The 18490-nt window shown below is 49.7% G+C and overlaps 1 protein-coding gene across 3 annotated transcripts; it reads right to left on the bottom strand.

The window, feature by feature from the left end:
* Positions 1-262: 262 nt before the first annotated feature.
* On the bottom strand, positions 263-16530 carry SLC25A47 (solute carrier family 25 member 47). Of its 3 annotated transcripts, none has more exons than XM_035327962.1 (6): positions 15365-16530; positions 4086-4129; positions 3736-3807; positions 3289-3391; positions 2327-2600; positions 263-1434 (listed from the first exon to the last, which is right to left on the bottom strand). In XM_035327962.1, exons 5-6 carry the CDS (start codon positions 2589-2591, stop codon positions 1148-1150), a joined length of 552 nt encoding a protein of 183 aa, XP_035183853.1. In that variant the 5' UTR covers positions 2592-2600; positions 3289-3391; positions 3736-3807; positions 4086-4129; positions 15365-16530; the 3' UTR covers positions 263-1147. The 3 variants fall into 3 exon arrangements, with proteins under 3 accessions (XP_035183853.1, XP_035183852.1, XP_035183851.1); XM_035327961.1 differs by lacking the exon at positions 15365-16530 and adding an exon at positions 9711-10777 and having other exon boundaries at positions 3289-3471; XM_035327960.1 differs by lacking the exon at positions 15365-16530 and adding an exon at positions 9454-9637 and having other exon boundaries at positions 3289-3471.
* Between the last annotated feature and the right edge of the window lie 1960 nt (positions 16531-18490).

Raw genomic sequence — 18490 nt, 5'->3', positions numbered from 1 at the left:
CGCCAAAAAAGCACATTTTCAGCAGGTTCTGATGGGGGAACAGATCCAGCGTACTCCAGAGGTCACCACCCAGAGAGAAAAATGGATATAGAAAACATCTACATTGCTCCTGAGCCAGGACCAGCAAATTAAGATTAAAAACAGATTCCATCAAAATGTAACTTCAGAAAAAAAAATAAATACATAAATACATAAATAAATAAATAAATAAAAAGCCAGTTGGCTGCTCCTGATAATGCATTTTGAAGTGAAAAGTATGCACTTTTTTTTTTAAGTAGCAAATCTTAGCTATACAGTTCTGCGATTCTTCTTCAACTTACCTAGCTGCCCAACGCACAGATTTCATGGCAGTCTCTCCTCTGAGGAGCAAAGCTTTCTAGCATCCACCCCAGCCCTCCTTGCAGGACCAGAGAGGGTTGTGGAAGCTCTGGCCACCGCCAGGCATGCGGTGCGCTCAACTGCCAGAAGGGGACTCAGGATCTGTGGCTGGGGACTGCGCTGGGAGAAAAACACGTGATTTCCAGAATTGATGCCTGTTTTCACTTCCAATGAGGCCATTAGAGCGATTACGTAAGCAGACTATCTCTGCCACTCATGAAAAAATGCCAGGAAAAAGCAAGGAGATTCATATTTCAGCTGCTACTGAAGGGATGTAATCGTAGAGAACTTGGGCAGAATTACAGCTGGGAATGAACAGTCCACCAGTTGTGGATTGAAGTACAAATCTGTAAATTACTCAGTGAATGCCTTACAGGACACACCGTGTAGTGTTAAATCGTACACAAAGTCCCTTCAACTTCAGCAGTGAAGGTTGTTTTCTGTGCAGGTGGAACAGAAAATGAAACCTTTCCCAAAATCTCTAAGACTAGTAGCTTTTTAGAGCATAAATATTCACAAAAGTCTCAGCAGCTACAGTATAAATACATTAACAAGATAAAAGGGATGTTGTACACAAATGCAAGACTCCCTGATGAGTTTGTAATCCTATAAGAAGAAAACAAGGATGTTGGTCATCTGGCGTTGTGTTGCAATGCCCCTGCTTCTTACGCTGTCCATCAGCAGAGAGCAGGGCTCAGCGGTTGTGCGTGTTGTGCTACAAAAATAAAACAACCTCAACAAAATACACCTCACAACAGAGCTGCATGAGCTACTTTTTGTTTGTAAAATGATCCGTAAATCTCAGTACAGCTTCATATGTGACAAACACCACCATGTTCACAGGAAAGGCCCGAATGCAGTTCAGCCCCAAACCCTTGAAAAGCACTTTCACGCCCTCCTCTCTCACGCTTTGTCTCGCACAGTGGATGAGGCCCTTGTACTTGTCCTGCCCCGACTCATCCACTTGCATCCGTGATTTGAGGACGTCCATGGGGGTAGCTAATCCCCAGGCCAGGACTCCAGCAAAGCCACCAGAAAGCAGCACGACCAGGAAACCTGTGGGAGAGAGCAGAGGGAGGAGCAGTGAACCCCGGCCTTGCACCAGTGTGACTAGAAGCAGCTCAGATTTGTTTTCCTCAGACACTTTAAGTCTTTCCAAACCTCATGCTACAATTTTAGGGGCAGGGGGGCAGACAGGAAGGAGCTGTGAGGCCACACACGCTGTGTGAAGGACTTGGCCTTCCCAGGGCACAGGCCTGCATCTCCCCTCACACCGTGCTGCCATCCCAGCGGGACACGTCGCGGCTCCCCACGGCCGGGCGCTCTGAGCCATGGCCACAGCCGGCCCTGCTCCTGCAGGACGATGTGTAAGGGAGCTGGCAGCCTCTTAGGGAGCCAGACAATTGCAGGATGGAGGAGCTGCAGCTCAAAAAGCGAGCTGTGTTTCTGGGATAGACGAGGAAGAGGAAGAGAGCATTCTTTCCTCAAGCTCATGGCAAACAAAAGCTTTTTTAACCTTTTAACCTGTTTTCCAAAAGCTATTTTTTGTCCAGCTCATGCAGCTGTGTGATCTCACACTGACCACGTGCCCCTTGGTTTCACAACATGCTTGTTTTTGCTTTCATCGCAGGGGCTGATGCAGGGGCAGCACCGCTTCACTGCCACACACAGAGGTGTGAAGCAGCTGAGAGCACTGACGCCCGCTTCAGCTGGCTCTGCCACAGCTCTCAGGAAGATGCTCACTGGGGAATGGCACCTACGTGGTCTTTTCTGAAACTGGATGTTTGGTTTTTGGAGCCAAATCACAACTGGGAGACTTCAGATCTGGCCCATCATCAGCCCTATACACCCACCACAGCCCCAGCAGCCTGAGAGCACAATTTCCCTCTTAGCACAGTACAAAATAAGCCACTTTTGCAGGTGACCCAAGATTCTTTCCCATACCCACCTGGTTTATTTTTCCCAGCTGGCGTGAGCCAGTCACAGAGGGTAGAATAGGTAAGGAAATATATTGCAGAAGAAGAGCAATCCCTGCAGAGCAATGCAGAGCAGCCCTTGTAGAGACCCCCAAAGCCTTCCTCCTTGGCGATCACCTTCAGACAGTGCAGAGACCCTCGGTATTTTGGCTTGGAGTTGGGCTGGGCAGATGTGGCAGAAGGATGAGGGTTCCTCTGGGTCTGCATCCGAACTTTAGCCACTTCACTGGGTGCCATCAGCACAACCTGTAATATTAGAGAATGTAACTTAAACCTTCACTTTTAAACTGTGATGTGCATCCTGCCTGAGCCCTCAGATTATGTCTCCCACCTTTTCAGGCAATATTGTTTATTACCTAACACCTGGATTGCCTCCACCTGCCTGTGACTGTGTGCATGTTTCCTCCCGGGGTAATGGGCTTCATGGTGCCTGCAGATGCTCACAAACATCCATCTGCCTATGGGAAACTCCGGAGCTGCTCCCCCACACCATGACACTGCTCACTGTGGGCACACATTAATTCCTCCAGGTGACAGCTCCAGCTGCCCCCAGCCCCACAGAGCTGCAGGTGAGGAATTGTCTTTCTGTCCTTTTCTGACAGCCTTTTTGCAGGAAGGCGATACCCGCTGGCAGCCCTCAGTGACCAGCCAGGTCTTTCTGCCCCTGCCAGAACACCAGCCCGTGCTTTGCACACGGACTTACGCCTTTCTTACATAAACCTGCAATTAGAGCCACTGGGAACATTTGCTGCCCAGGTTGCTTTTCTTCCTTGCTGTTTTGTTTTGCATTTGCCAAGGTCACAGAGCAGGACCCCACAAGAAAACAAGCCAGCCTCCCGCTGAGCCCCCGGCAGAACACATCGCTGCTTTTCCAGCCCTGTGTGTCTGTGAACAAGACCCATGGTTGTGCTTTCCTGCTTGGCTGCTCACCTACCCGCACGGCACCAGCAGCACCTCCAGCCAGGGAAACGTCCAGCTTGGAAGGCTTGGCGTCAGCAGCGCCGTATCGCAGCTTGCAGATGTTACAAAGGAAGTTTCTGTAGGTACCAAATGAAACGGACGAAATCAGCGATACTGAGAAGACCGATGCAGACACCCCTTTGTAAAATCCCAGAACCTGGTTGGAAACAGAGGAAAAAATAAGACTTTTAAGAGAGAATGACAAGGGAATGTATCTGCTTGAAAACACTGTCCATTCACTGCTGAGCTAAAGCTTATTTACATCTTACAGATCAGTGGCAAAGCTAAAATTCATCCTAACCCTTCTCCCAGCCAGTGCTTGTACAACTGCTGCCTGTCCTCCCCAAGCTAAGGCAGCTCTGCTCCTCTGAAACAAGAAGCCATCCATAACATGTATCAGCAGCTGGTGAGAGGTACTTACTTTTTCTGTCCGGTATGTTTCTTGAATGCAGTGCCAAATGCCTTTGTAATGCCTCTCCGTCTGAATTCTCACCTACAAATACAGGGGCAACTTAGAAATACGGGCATCAGGTTTAAAAACCATCAACAAATGCCATAGCAAAGTAGTTAATCAGACATAAAACAGCACACACACCCTCAAAAAAAAAAAAAAAAAATCTTAAAGAGAAAACCAACACAAACAAAACGAAACATGTTGCAGTGACAAAACTGAAAGCACTCAGTCATGGGACTTGTTTTCTGAAAGGAGAAAAACATCCAGATGGCCTATTTGTTTTCAGTCTGTGGTCAAGAAATAGTTTAAACAGGTACCTTCACTGTGTCCAGCGGATACCCCACTGCTGTGCTGAGGCCACCTGAAACAGAGAGGTTTTTGGAGACGGTTACCAGCACACATCATGACAGGCCCTTTTCCCCAGGAGGTCATTAAGGGGACAGCAGGAAAATGCAGCTGCAGAGCCCGACAGTCCCTGGCAGCAGGTTGCTCTCCAGCTCCAATGCCTGAGCCAACAGAGACGGAGCAAAACACGTGGGTTTCTATGAGCGATCAAAGCATGCTAAGAGAGTGAATCTGAGCACCACAGGAAATCTGACAGGATCAGTAATACCAGGGTGCAAGGCAGGGCTGGGAAAAACACAGAAAGCCTCGCTAGCTGCATGCATGCTGCCAGCTGTGGGGGCTCTGTGTGGCCCTACAGAAAGGGGACCCAGTGGGAAGGCTGAGGGGATGATCCACAATACTGGGCTGTTCCCCCTCTCAGCTTTGTCACTGAAGCCTCTCTGCGCCATAAGCAAGCATCCTTGCATGAGGAGTGAAGCACGAGGGGGCTCTGGAACAATTTTGGCTCTCTGTGCTTGACTTGGGAATATTAAGGAATAAAAGCCGCAGTCACGAGGACGCTTTTAAGAGAGGGGTGGTCCCCGGGCACTACAGGCTCTCAGCAACCTGTTTTCTGCCTTGAGGACAGCAACAGTGCTCCTGCTGCCTCCTGCATGCCAGGGACAGGACACATCCTGGCTGCACTCCGCAGGGCACAGCTGGAGCCCTGGGTGAGGACGTCATTGGGTTTACCCTATTTCATTAGCACTAATTCACTGGGTTAAGCCTCTGAAAAGCATCTCCCATGTGCACCAAACACTGTACACTGCAAAAGCAAAGCAAGGAACAAAAGTAAGGTTTGAAGGCTGGAGACGAGAGAGCATTGTGCAGGAGGCCAGGTTGGCGTGGGACAGGGCAGGATGAAGGCACAGGGAGGGTATACACAAAGCTGGTATGCCCAGCAGCACACCCTGCATGCAGCTGCCTGGGAGAGCAGCACCATTTCCAGTGTGCTAGGGGGATTTGTCAGCCCTGCATCGACACCCAGCCACAGCTCAAGACCTTAAAATAGCCACCAGCGTTGGAAGCGCATTAATCCTATCAGACAACGTTACTGCCTCGGTGGCAGATGAGCAGAGCGAAGGAGCTGCAGTGGGGATATGGCAACAAGTAGCTCAACCTCCATCCCTGCCTCACCGCCACAGGACAGGGCACGGGGCCTGAGCAGCTGAATTCCCCCCGGTCTGTGGATGCCAAGTGAGCTGAGAGGGGATCAGGCTGGGCAACAGCAGAGCTGTGCCCCCGTGAGTCATTTACACAGCAATCAAGCTCGTGAGTGAGCCCATCAGGGCAGTCACAGACACAGTGCACAGCTGGAAACAGCCTCCCGGTGACTCCTTCTTTTAAAAAAATAAGTTATTTAAAAATACAGTAGTTGCTGTGGGTGTTTCACTGGGCACATTCATCTGTGATTGCACAGGGCTGCCTGGGAGCTCTGAAAATGCTGCCATGTTTTGGGGAAAAGCAGCAGCTGCTGGTGGGAGTCACTGGGAAGCAATCCTGAAGTGCACAGCTCAGAAAAAAATAAATAAAAGTACAGTGCCCTGCTTGCAGGAAAATGAGGGTTGTTCTGTAGGAGTCTCTGCACACAGATAAATAACAGCAAAGGTAAAAATGGGCCAAGAAATGACTTTCTGTATTTCTGGATTAAAATGGGAGAAGGTTGGAAGGGGGTTGGAGCACACGTAACCCAGCTGGAAGGAGCGAAGCAGCTGCGCTGCGCAGGCAGTGACAACGCACCGAGTAACCCGGGGCCACCTGCCCTGTGCCAGCTTCCTGGCCGGCAGCAGGCAGCAAACCCGGGTTTGTTTGCCCCAAACCAGCCTGCTTCACTCTGCTGCTCAGCCCAAAGAGCTCCTGCACACCTTGGTTCAAGGACTGACCAAGTGGGGGGAGAGCATAAAGGCAAATTTGTCACTGCCCCCATCAAAGTGGATGCGTGAGCCCCAACACCTCTGAGCTACCAAGGCCTGCTGTGAACTGTGCTCCCTAAGAGCCAACAGAGTTAAGTTTTAAGAGCCAAGGAGCCCAGCCAAGTCTGTCAAAGGCTGAGGAAGAAGGGCTCCACACAATGTCACCCGATATTAATAGCCTGGGACAAAGATAGCATGACCCATACGTGCACTGTCTGCGGGGCAGAACCGAACAAGGCCAGCTATGCATAGCATGCATACAGGGAGAGGGGTCCTATGGGACACTCAGGGAGTAACATCACCCTGGCTGTGAGGGAAACAGGTGGCAAAGCCAGGTGAGTGATCCCCATGTGCTGCAGGGACACGTTTGTCACACCTACTGCATTGGGATGTTCTCAGGTACTGCACAGGGGCTGCAGCATCCCCTACACACACATCCCAAAAACGGGTAGCTCACCTTCTCTTCACAATCAGGCCACTTTGGCCAAGCAACTAAAATAAGGAGGGGTCCTGGTCACAGCAATAGCAGTCAGCAGAGAGTCAGTGGCCCCTCACAGAGCCCACCAGCCTTCAATAGCTCCCAGCGGGGGCACAGTCCTGGCTCCAAGACCCTGGAAGCAGCAGGGATCATGGCCTTGTGCTTTGGGTGGGTAGACAGCAGTTTCCAAAGGCCTTTATGTTGTGAAGAGCTGGGAGCATAAGAAACATCCCATATTCTACAGAAGCTGAGCTCCTTCCAGTAACGTGACCCTGGCTGTGGCCAGCAAGAGAGACAGCGCGTTCCCTCCATAGGTGGGTTATTTTATCTGCCCTTGGGCTGCGTGTTCCCGCTGTGTAACCTCGCAGCAGGGTGCAGGGAAGCAGCCCTGGCAGCTCTGCCACCCTGTTGGGGCGGTGCTGGATGACTCAGCTGCCCCATCCCAAATCCCTGCTGCTGGGACAAGGGTCAGGTCATCCCCAGGTCAGCAGTAGCCCCAGGCATCGGTACACATCCTCTGCCAGGCGTGGGCTGATGCAGGAGCAGGGCTACAAAACACACATGGGGAAATTCAAGCTGGAAAGGACTTCAGGAGATTTCTGGTCCAACCTCTTTCTCAAATCATAGCTGGCTTTATTGGCCAAGAAGGACATCCTTACATCCTTATAAGCAGCTTTCTGGGGCATCCCACCACATTTAGTGGTTATTGAAAGTCTCCATAGCCACTAGGCATGCTTCTCACATGGTATTGTCTTCTGGAGGCACAGCAGCAGGTCACTGCTTTCCTGGCTGAAGATGCTGACCCTGTCCCATGGACACAGAAGCAATATCCCAGAGGAGATGCACAACATTTGTGCAGGTGCCTGAGCCAGGCTGGGAGGTTACGTGGGTTTCAGAAGGGCAGCATCCCTGCTGCTTTTCTGGGGTACTTAAGCCATGCTTTGTCCAAAACATTCTGAAAACAGATCAAGGTTACAACTCTGTGGCCAACAAGGCCAAGTGCAAGGTCCTGCACAGGGGCCAGTGCAATCCCAAGCACAAATACAGAGACGGAGAATGGATTGGGATCAACCCTGAGGAAAGGGACCTGGGGGTGGTGATTGATGAGATGCCTGACATGAGCAAGAAATGTGCACTTACAGCCCAGAAAGCCAACTGAATCCTGGGCTGCATCAAAGAAGCATGGCCAGCAGGGCAATGGAGGTGATTGTCCCCCTCTGCTCTGCTCTTGTGAGACCCCACCTTGAGCCCTGCACCCAGCTCTGAGTCCCCAGCACAAGGAAATGGATGTATTAGAACAAGTCCAGAGGAGGACCACAAAGATGATCATGGGGCTGGAGCACCTCTCCTACGAAGACAGGCTGAGGGAGTTGGGGTTGTTCAGCCTGGAGAAGAGAAGGCTCCAGTGAGACCTTATAAAGGCCTTCCAGTACCTGAAGGGACCTACAAAAAAGCTAGAGTGGGACTCTTTGTCAGGGAGGGTAGTGATAGCACAAGGGATACTGGCTTTTAACTAAAAGAGTGTACATCTAGATTTAATACTAGGAAGAAATTGTTCACTCAGAGGGAGGTGAGGCACTGGCACAGGCTGCCCAGAGAAGCTGTGGATGCCCCATCCCTGGAGGTGTTCAAGGCCAGGCTGGATGGGGCTTTGGGCAACCTGGTCTGGTGAGAGGTGTCCCTGCCTGTGGCAGGGGAAAAAAATCTGTAAGTTCCCTTCCAACCCAAACCATTCTGTGATTCTGTGATTCTGTTGTGATCTGTGTTGCCTCTTGAGTAGTTTGATGCACTCCAGTTGGGTTTGCAGCCTCCTTGGGAACACAAAAACTGCTTCAGCTCTAACAAACACAAACTGTGAAGTAAACTCATCACCACAACATCCCGGTTCCCACAGAAAATTTGTCCCAGCCCTGGAAGCTGTCCCATGTTGGGGTAGGCCTTGCAGCTTGGTTACCTTGCAGAAGCCTTTGTGTAAGCTCCCAGCAGGGAACAGCACAGCAGAAAGCACCCCTGTCTGCCAGCTACAGCTGTGCCAACACAAGCAAAGGTCTCCAACCAGCAAACACAGTCAAGCCCAGCCATTCACACCACCCATCAGAGGAGGTTTGGTGAATCCCTCTGGGATGGGCTTCCCATTGCCAGCCCCAGCACAGGGCTCCCAACTCCTCTGCATGCTCTGAAGTCAGCAAGGAAAGAGGCGGAGAGGGGTGAGCTGCTGGGGAGGGGTTGGCTGTATCCCCCTCTCCCAGGAGGGGCCCTTCCCAAGCAGGGTCCCCCAGCACCCTGGGAAGACCAAAGCCTGGAGCAGCTGGCACCTCCAGGGCTGAGACTCTGAGCCTCATCCTGCTTGCACCAAGAAGCAAAAGGGGCGGCAGGGCAAAAGTCATCCCAGTTCAGCAGCTCTGACGTGCAGGCTTGGGCTGGGCATCCCAGCCATGTGGCCAGGTTACCTGGTCCCTGGCAGCGGCAACCCCAAGCCTCTTGTCCTGGTACTTGATGCCAGGCTAGATCTGGCAGGCAGATTTCAGAAGAGATATGAGCCCGGTGCCTATATTTTGTGGTTTAAAATAAAGCTGGGCTTGAACAGCATGTGCTCTAAAAATGTCTAAAATGAAATAGCACATTTCTCCTTTTCCTTTTTTGAAGTGCAGCTAACCTATTTTCTCCCATACTGAAGCCTGCTATGTAACACGCCTGCACAGAAATAACCACAGCAGCTGCCAGCGCATCTCAGCCCGAAACCACGCACATGCCATTCGCTCAGACCTTCCCGGCTGCGACAAAGCCGAGCCTCCACCCCTCCCACCTTGCCAGCCGTGTCCTCAGCGCCCCCCCCGTGTCCTCAGCATCCACAGCCAGCCCCTGCCAGGACCCCCTCAGCCATGCTGGGATTTACTGCCCGGGCTGTACCCGCTGCTTTGTGTCCGCACGCAGCGTGTCCCACTTTGTCTCTCATTTCCTCCCGCTGGCATCAGGGAGCAGATTGCAGGGCAATGACCTCAGACAAGGAAATCTCAGCATGCTCTCTGCCCTGATGACATTGCTATGATTGCTTGTTAAAGCAGGAGAGGGTTTCACCAAGCAGCCCCCACAGAAAGACTCCCAGCTTAGCAGCAAGGAAACACAGCTACCCGCTTTCATCAACAAGCACCTCTTTATTTATTTACCTCCGATGGCCCCGGCAATGAAATCCATCCGGACCGAGTCTGCTGCCTTAATTACCCTGAACAAGCGTTAGTGAGGTGGAAGAAGGGAGGATGCCGGCTCAGCCTTCCCCAAATCCTGCAGGTCCTTCGGAGACGGTGTGCTCTGCGATATGAATCACCTCCCTGCTGTCTTCTCTTGCCGCGGGGGATTGTGAGCCCTGTGGATACTTGATGAATTTGTACACTGGAGGCAGGGACAGGAAGGCTGGAGCTGTTCCAGGAACACAGTGAATAAGTAATCCCCCGAACCCTGCAACGCTGCGCCAGAGCCTTTCTGCCTGGAAAATCACAAGGGGTGGTGCCTTGCAGGGTAAGGCTGGCTGTGAAAGGGCCATTTCCCATTGCACTCATTAACCCCAGCAGCCAGCCTGGCTCGGGTTTGACAGAAGACACTCTCGTCCTGCATCACAGAGAGGCAGCACCGTGGCTGTGTAGGAGATGTGCCCCCATCCCTCCCTCCTGACGGAGCAGACCCCCTTCCCATCAGGGAAACCCTTCCTCCCCAGAGAATTTTCCTTGGATGTCCTCCCTGCACAGCTGGCCCTAAAGCCCTACCCACAGCCCCATAAACAATTACCTACCCATTGTGGATGCACGTATCCAGCAATGCATCCTAGCACACATGAAGCTCATGACAATGCCATATTGCCTTTTCTTTTTCTTTTTTTTTTTTCTTTTTTCTTTTTTTTTTCTTTTTTTGCAAGAGCCCTGCACTGGAGGGCTGCCACGTGTGTGCAGAAGAGGTTAAGTTTTGCCCCAAATGAACCTGAAAGTCCTGATGCAGTGAAGAGCTTGCCAAGCCGTGACCTGAATTGTACCTCTCCTGATGAGGTTTCACCGGGTCAGAGCCAAGGCACTTTGGCAGCAAAGTGGAAAGAAAATTTCACGGCTGCTGCCCCCCTGGGTTGGCTTCACAGAGGAGCTGAGGACTTTCATCCCCAGTGCTAAGTCTCCCGCACATTTCACAAGACCCTGTTTCTCTCTGAAGTGCACGCTTTGGAAGTGTCAGTGACATATAGCACAGATTACCATGAGAGTTTGGATTTTCTGGGAACCAAAAATTAAAGGATTTTTATCAGTTTGTCTTCTGTGATTTTTTATGCATCCTTCCCTGCACACATGCTACGCTTGATATAACATATTTTATTCTCCAGTGTAATGTCATGTGAGGACAGCAAAAACTTAAAAACAGAAGTAAAATATTACCTAGAGAGAGGGCAATGTAGCTGCTGAAACACACCGGGTTATTCAGTAGCCCTCCCTTGTTACTTCTGGTGACCATACTGGAGCTGTTCATGGTGCATCAGCAGCCTGTACATGCCAAGTGTGGGGAAAGGTGCTGCTTCCACTCCTCATACCGGAGAATTACATCCCTGTGGCCCTCCTCCAGCAGCGGACAGGGTGTGGGACCTGGCATCTCGGTGACACATGGGGACAAGGACACGGTCCCTGCAGGCGGGCAGCCGGGGAGCCTGCAGCCTGCAGTGCCTGAGGGAGCAGTGTCCTCAGGCCCACCGGCTAGACAAGGGTGCTTAGAGTTGCTTTTCTGGGAGCTGCTTCCAGGCTCAGTGAAGAAACTCATGATGTTCCCACTGTGAAAAGTGCCACCATGTGTTCCTCCCATCACATGTCTGGGGGCTTTGTGGGGGTGGGGATTTTTCAAGATTCTGCAGATACTGACGCAACACCAGCAGGAAAATAGAGACTGGCTGCCTGAAGTATTAGGGCTAATAAATACTTCCCGTGAAATGGTGCAACAGCCAAGAAAAAATTCCACCTTCTTCAGCTAAGCTGAAGAGTTCAAAGGGAATCTTCCTTATGAAAACTTCTGAGACTGAAAAACAAACAAACAAAACCTTTCCCTTCCAACAGAGTTAACCATTTGTATTATTTGTTTCCCTTCACTGACACCAATGCTTGGGCATAGCACAAAGCAGACGCTAGATTCAAGCCCTTGGATAACCTTCAGTCATTTTGGCGAGGTGCACCAGGAGAAGTCATTTTCCACGTGCCTGGGACTGCTCTACAAACAGCTGCGGCTCAGAAGAAGGCCATCTGGAAGAGGGACATTTTGGTGCTCGAGACGTTTCCCCTCACCCTGTGGGGCTGCCGCTGAGGGCAGCCGGCTCCGGGAGGACACGAGCACGCATCTCCGTCATGGACATTCGCCTTGTGGGCACTTAGCAGAGTAATACAAGCCCTGAGGAATGTCACAGCAGGAAAATGCCTCTGCTACTGTAGTCTCCATTCCTTCTCCCTGGTTGTGTGGCCACCCACACCCGCTGCTGTCCCCTTCAGCCACATGTGAGTCACTCAGCCCGGTGGCCATGTGATGGACACGAGGACAGAGCCCTCTGCAACTGCAGCCCCACGCAAGGGCTGAAGCATCCATACAGCAACAAGTACGGAGGAAGTAATTCAGAGTGAAGGAAATCCCATCGGAGACATGAAACCTGTGTTATTGTATACACTGTCACCTGATAGCAGTCCCCGAACAGCAAGTAGCCAACCGCTGCTTGCTTTCCTCTTGAGACACAATTGCTGGCTGCAGGTAGGAAAGCACCGGCCCCACAGCCTCCATGGTGTGGCCAGGGCTCTTCTAGTCCCCACAAGGTTCCTGCACTGGTGGGTACTGGGGACAGCAGTTCTCCAGCCTGTCTTCGCAGACACACAGTACAGACCAAAGCCCCACTAAGGAGAAAGGTCCTAAGGCAGCGATTCAGCCTCCTGTACCAGGAGTCCTCCTAGAGACGTCCCCTACAATGTCCCTTACACCTTGCTTTTCCCTACATCTTGATGAAGGAGCTTCCTCCTTCACCCCCTCTTCTCCAGGTTTCAGAGATAATCAGATACAGCTCCCAGATGCCAGCCTTGCTAGAAACACACGTCAGCATTCAGCCCTCTCAATGCCATGGGTCAACAAAGACAGCTCCAAAAATCCAGCCCAAAGTGATCTTGAATTCTCAGGGAGATCTTCAAGTTTCTCTTCCAGCAGACCACATGTAAGCCATTCCTGTCTTCCTTCCATGTAGGGAACACCATGTCTAAGTACTGGCATAGATCACTGCTAATCCAGCCTGCACTAAACATCAGGGCCACATCTACGCAAAGAGCAAGTGCCTGGTCTCAGCCCTGGCGGTCTTCTCAAAGCACACCCTAGGAAATCTGATACGTAACACAAACACTGTGATCCTTTACAAGGGAGAGGATTCTGCTAGAAATAACTCAAAAGTCTTTTCTTCAGAAGCAAAGTGTTTAGGAGTGATTTGTTCAAAATGGGTGAATTTCACAGGAGATTTTGAAAAAGCAAAGCGTGGAAGGTGCTGTCAGATGACAAGACGGATCTGATGATATGAAGCAATCTGCAAGAAGTTATGAAATGAAGTGATAGAAAAGTGAGGAAGAGCTTAGTTTTTGCACAGTGTGTGATGGATGAAACACTCCGTTTGCTCACAGGAGGAGGCAGCTGCCTGCCCACCCAGACAGGAACAGCACCACAGCCAAAGCAGCACCCAGGTTAGAGGGCTGCTACAAGTGTACGGAGCAAAGGCAAAGGTGGATAGGGGAGGCTGTAGGTGGGAAAGCAATGTTAAGGAGCATCTTTTAGGTGAGATATAACAGCAGGAACATCCCTGTACCCTTCTTCCCCAGACCGCTCACAGGACATTTCCAGCTCCATCTACCCTGCAAAGTGAACAAGAAGCCAGTCCTCTTGCCTCTGCAACAACCTGCTAGCTCATCGAGCCAGATCTGCTGAGAAAACATTCCTGCCTTACTGCGAGTTATAATGCTCTGCGTATACTCTTCCCCTTACACTGCCTAGTATCACACTCACATGTATGCCCAGCAACTCCTCTCCAATTCATTTCAGAAAATCCTTGAGTGCGGGGGCTGTTCAAATAGCACTGCTCTGCTACGTCACCAGGCTGTTTGCAAATTGCAGGAGGGGGAAGAGTGACACCAGCACTACGAGCTGCAGGTCCTGGCACTTGGCTTGTGCGCTGATGGGTGGAAAAGGGGGTGGGACCTCTTGGCTCCAGCTGCGCTTCAGATCAAATTTTCGCATTGTGCTCTATCTCGGGTATTAATGAAAAGCCAACAATGCCAAGGACTCGTGTATTTACTGCAGGACTTTTATAGCAAGACAAACAAAACCGGCAAGGAAGCCACTCTGAGCATCGGCCACTGTATCACTTTTAGGCAGGTATAAATGATTGGTGATTTCGCCTCCGGAAAGCCGATAGAAGGATGTAATGTTTCTGCACACATTTCCCAGGGAAGGGAAGATGACGCATTTCCAAGGGAGGTGAAGATGATGATTGCAAGTGATTAAGAAGTGACACAGATTTATTGCGTGGCTTTGGGCAAGTCACTCAATCTCCCTGTAACTAATCCTCTCATCAGCACAACCGGTGTGCTCTATGCCCGCTGCCTTGAAGCCACTGCAAGGATTTCCGAGTCTTGTCAGACGTCTGCCAGCCGCTATTCAGGAGTAAATCATGGGAAAAAGTGGAAATACCAGCATTAGCACCCACCCTTCACAAACTCCCATAGGTCTCATGGTTCTTTTTAATGTTGTATAAATTATCCTCCCAGATCCTAATCTTTATGATAAGAAGGAGGAAAAGTGACAGTGCACCATCTCAGCCAGCGCCTGTACAGGATTTTATGCCAGCTGAGCGTGATTGCACTTTGGAAGGGCTGTGACGGAGGAAGGGGATGTCAGGACTGTTATTGACTTCTGATTGCATTCTGTGCCACCTTCCAACTTCTTGCACATTTTCTGCACTTGAAGAGAAGGTGTAGCCTGTGACCTTGCAGCAGGTTTGGGAAGCCAGGAGCTCCCTCCCCCTGCTCCCACCGCAGGGAGGCTCTCCATTCCCCGTCTCCTTTTACCCACCTGGCAATAACATACTATTTATTTGTCATTACAATATTAATACACAGCTCTCAAACCTTTCATGAGCAGCAGGAGTCATTCAGTAGTTTGGCTGCAAAGCGTATCTCTGGTAAGAGCAGTAACAAGCACCAAGATCCATTGCTGATGCTGTTGCAGTGTCTGTGGATTTGCCTTTTCCCCAGTGTGTGCATCCCTACAGAGACCTCAGAACTCTGCTTTACAGCAGTGAAAAACATAGAGGATGCTGCATTATTTTGACTATCCTGCAGCCTTTCTTCCTGTCCGAACTACCTAATTTGATATGATTTAACAACCTCAACACTTCCTGGAAATTTGGAAGAAACCCCAGCTCTAGAACTATAAACCATTATTATTTAGGAGTTTAGCTGCTGAAGTCACATGGGAAAGATTGTTATAAAGATACTTAACTGCCAAAACTAGCACCAATGCGTTCAGAAAATAGAATGTTTTTTAAATACCAGTGTTATTATGAGCTTATGCTAAGATGGGATATATACAGAGGAATATAAGAAGATTATTATCTTGCAGTAGCAGAGAACAAGTGAAATTATGCTGAATTAATTATTGCATTCAAGCAAAAATAAAGCACCTCCCTTAAAAATTATGCTGCAAAGCAAGTTTAGTGCCAGCGAAGATCACCATATAGTTGTGAGTGACGAGTTACTGGTACCAGGCAAGCTTGATCGATACTCACTCAGGGATGTTTGTCATAAGTCTTTGCAGCAGAGTACACAATCTGAGTAGAAATACTGACCTATTTCATCAGCAAGCGTTCAATTATGTGCCTCTGATATTAATCTGACATTTTCCATGGGCTTGAGCTGGAGAAAAATCGAAGACTAAGCCAGCAGTTTGCATAGCCTGTTCAGTAACACCCCCGGCATTAGCAAAGAACACTCAGACACAGGGGCTAACAGCATTAGTCTCTGAATATCACATGAAGTTCACAGCCTCACTTATCACCCTTTGTTTGTCTTTTCCTTGGCTTCAGTTCAGGAGCTGTATGAGTGCCCATCATGCAGAGCACTTGGGAAGCTTCCACGGAGGTGCATTAGTCATGCTGTTAAGCCTGTTCTTTCAGTTTCTAAGAAGTAGGTGCCTTTTGTGTGCGACGAATGCAACAAACATATTCCATATGGAGCTGGAAGCCCAGCAGGAAGCTGTCTTGAAGACAGGCCAAGATATGTCTGTCCATACACCTTAGTGGTATTGCCTCACAACGTATCCGCACGTTTTTTGGCTCTCTCTTCTCATGCGTTAGTGACCAGTGCATCATACAGTGCATCTACACTGTCAAATAATTTAACATTTTGCTTCTGCCAGAGACCTGGTCTCCCAGAATTGACTTTGCATGTGGATACAAAGCATGCCAGAGGATTTCAAGTACACAGTGTTGCAAGTGTATTTGTATAGCTGCTGGCAGCGAAAAACCATTTGCCTCACAGAAAGGTTCCTGTAAGATCAGGCTGGCTTAAAAAGACAGACATGGGGCAGGCAGAAGTTCTCCTCCTAGCCCTGCCTCCTCATCCCCTAGGAATCAAGGACAAATCAGTTTTCTTATCTGTGAAATGAGCACAACTGCACACTTCACCAAAACTGCTTGAGGCTTAGGTTGTACTGTTTGTAAGTCCAGACTGGAAAATACTATAAAGATACCAGCTACTGAGTTTTCTCTTCTTTTTCTGAGTGATTTCTCAACAGGCTTTGGTTTTGCTCACTGTCCCCAGTAACAAGTGTATTTGCTGAGTGACTGGCTAGTACACAGGGGGAGAGATGGGCAAAGCTACTTGGCTGACAGCTACTAACTCAGGTAACGGGCTCAGCGCACACCCGCTTATCTCAGTGTGCCTCTCCATGGAGGCTGGCATCTTAAAACTGTGCTGCCAAATACCTTAGCGCTTGCTGGAGCCCTGCTCTCCATATCTCCAACCGCATGCAGTTGCAAAGCGTCCCGTGCTTTCTCCGGGAGAGGCCAGAAGCAAACAAACTCGTTCCACCTGCAGCAGACAAAGAACATAGCCCTCATTACATCTCAGGTGCTTTGGACCTAACTCCTTCCCCAAATATATATGCAAAAATAATTAGCATGTCTTGGAAAGCCATCCTAGCACCAGCACAAGCCTGAGAACACAGGTGGGATCTATGAAGAAAGAAGAAAAGACCCAGCATGAGGGGAAGAGGGGGATGTTTGTGTGGGAACACCTGCCCTCGTTAGCTTCCTTGCTGACTGCTTAAAAGAAACATGACAGAAGGGGAAAAGCTGCAGTGGTTTATTTCCCAGAACTCAATGTATATGTTCATGCTTGAAATTAAAGGTAATGCTGAGGAAAGGACTCTGGACTAATGCCTGTGGGCAGCTTTTTCCTGTTTTGTGGCCTGTTCCTTTCTCACCTGTTCCCAGGGGAGCACCAGGGGGATGGCTATGGACTGAGATTTTAAACAAGGGGCAAGACAGCTGGCTACGAGCAGGGATGGATTCTTCCTCAGGATGGCCAGATGCTGACCATTTTAGTGCAAGTTCCACTTCTTCCCCCTACCTTTCCAACAGATTGGTATATTGGAAGCCCACCCCTCTGCACGCACACCGTGCACACTTGGCAGAGGCTGACACAAGGAAGAGGAGGCGTGTCAGACCTTGGCCCCTGCTGCTTGGAGCTGCGAGGGTCCTGCTTTCCAGTGGGCACATGCGCCCAGTAATAAACGTGTTTCCTCTTCACTGGGATAACTCATGGAAAGGTGGAGCTATACCAAACTTTTCAGGGCAGTTTGCAGCTCACAGCACACCAAGCCACCCCCATCTCTGCCTCTCTGGAGCTCGGTACCCCTGGAGCTGAGGGGTCTCACAGTCTGGGATCCCGAGCACGACATCTGGGGGCATCTCCAAGACCCTGCCCATCAGCAGGTCTGTAAGCAAAGCGGCTGTTTCATCAGCACTTGACTCTTGTACAAATGGATCAGTTGCAGCTCATGCTTTTAAATACCTGTCTTATCAAGGGATTTTATCAGGCTGGGAAGTTTCAACATTTGATATACAGTACCTTTGAAGCCAGTGGAATAGTAACATCAGAGAAGACCCTAAAGCCATTCAAGGTCATAAAGTTAATGGATAATAAAGACATTTAGTCCACTACAAATAACACCATAGCTGCTCTGCCTTCAAAGGCAGCTGCTTCCTGAGGATTTGGAGTATCCTAATGACCTGAGTCAGTAGCACAACACTGAGTGGTGCAATGAATGTAACAGCATTTAGGAAAATTAAGAGAATGGACATGAATCCACCCAAGCTCAGTGACTTTACACAGAAAGGAACATTTTTCAGACACCAGTGTTTCCACAGAGTACCTCAGCTTCTAATGTTTTCTTTCATACTTAACATTGCATCCCAGTCTCTCTCTTATTTCACTGTTTTGGTTTATTTGTTGTTGCTTTAGATGGTCAGCCACTTGGTGAAGCACTAACTGAACTTTAAGCCTGGTTGTGTTGGAATTGTAGACTTTGGAAAATGAAAGATTTTCTTTGCAAGCAGTTTGCTAGTGTAGACGCAACACTCACATGGCTGCATGCTCATGGCCACCCACCCAGATTCACATCATAAGCAGGATACAGAGAGATGCTGCCTCTGACAGCCTTTGAAGCTTGATTCATGGAGCCAAAGTAGGTGTTAGAAAGGAGAAGCACAGCCCCAGCTCAAAATAAAGAACTGGATGAGTTGCTCTGGATGATGTGATGAGCACTGAAGTTGTGATGATGCAGTGATGCTTTAGCTTAGGAAAAAAGGAAAGGAAAGGAAAGGAAAGGAAAGGAAAGGAAAGGAAAGGAA

The sequence above is a fragment of the Oxyura jamaicensis genome, chromosome 5 (assembly GCF_011077185.1).
Source record: "Oxyura jamaicensis isolate SHBP4307 breed ruddy duck chromosome 5, BPBGC_Ojam_1.0, whole genome shotgun sequence".
Classification (NCBI taxonomy): Eukaryota; Metazoa; Chordata; class Aves; order Anseriformes; family Anatidae; genus Oxyura; species Oxyura jamaicensis.
This window is presented reverse-complemented; position numbering and strand designations above follow the sequence as displayed.

Bases quoted from the DNA above. Each gene is read 5' to 3' on its own strand.
- SLC25A47 (XM_035327960.1), bottom strand. From the start codon at position 9,499: ATGAGAGACAAAGTGGGACACGCTGCGTGCGGACACAAAGCAGCGG. The intron at 4,130-9,453 runs GTACAGCCCGGG...TCTCTGTTTCAG, and splicing joins GTGCGGACACAAAGCAGCGG to GTGGCCTCAGCACAGCAGTG. The intron at 1,435-2,326 runs GTGGGTATGGGA...TCTCTCCCACAG, and splicing joins AGCTGGGAAAAATAAACCAG to GTTTCCTGGTCGTGCTGCTT.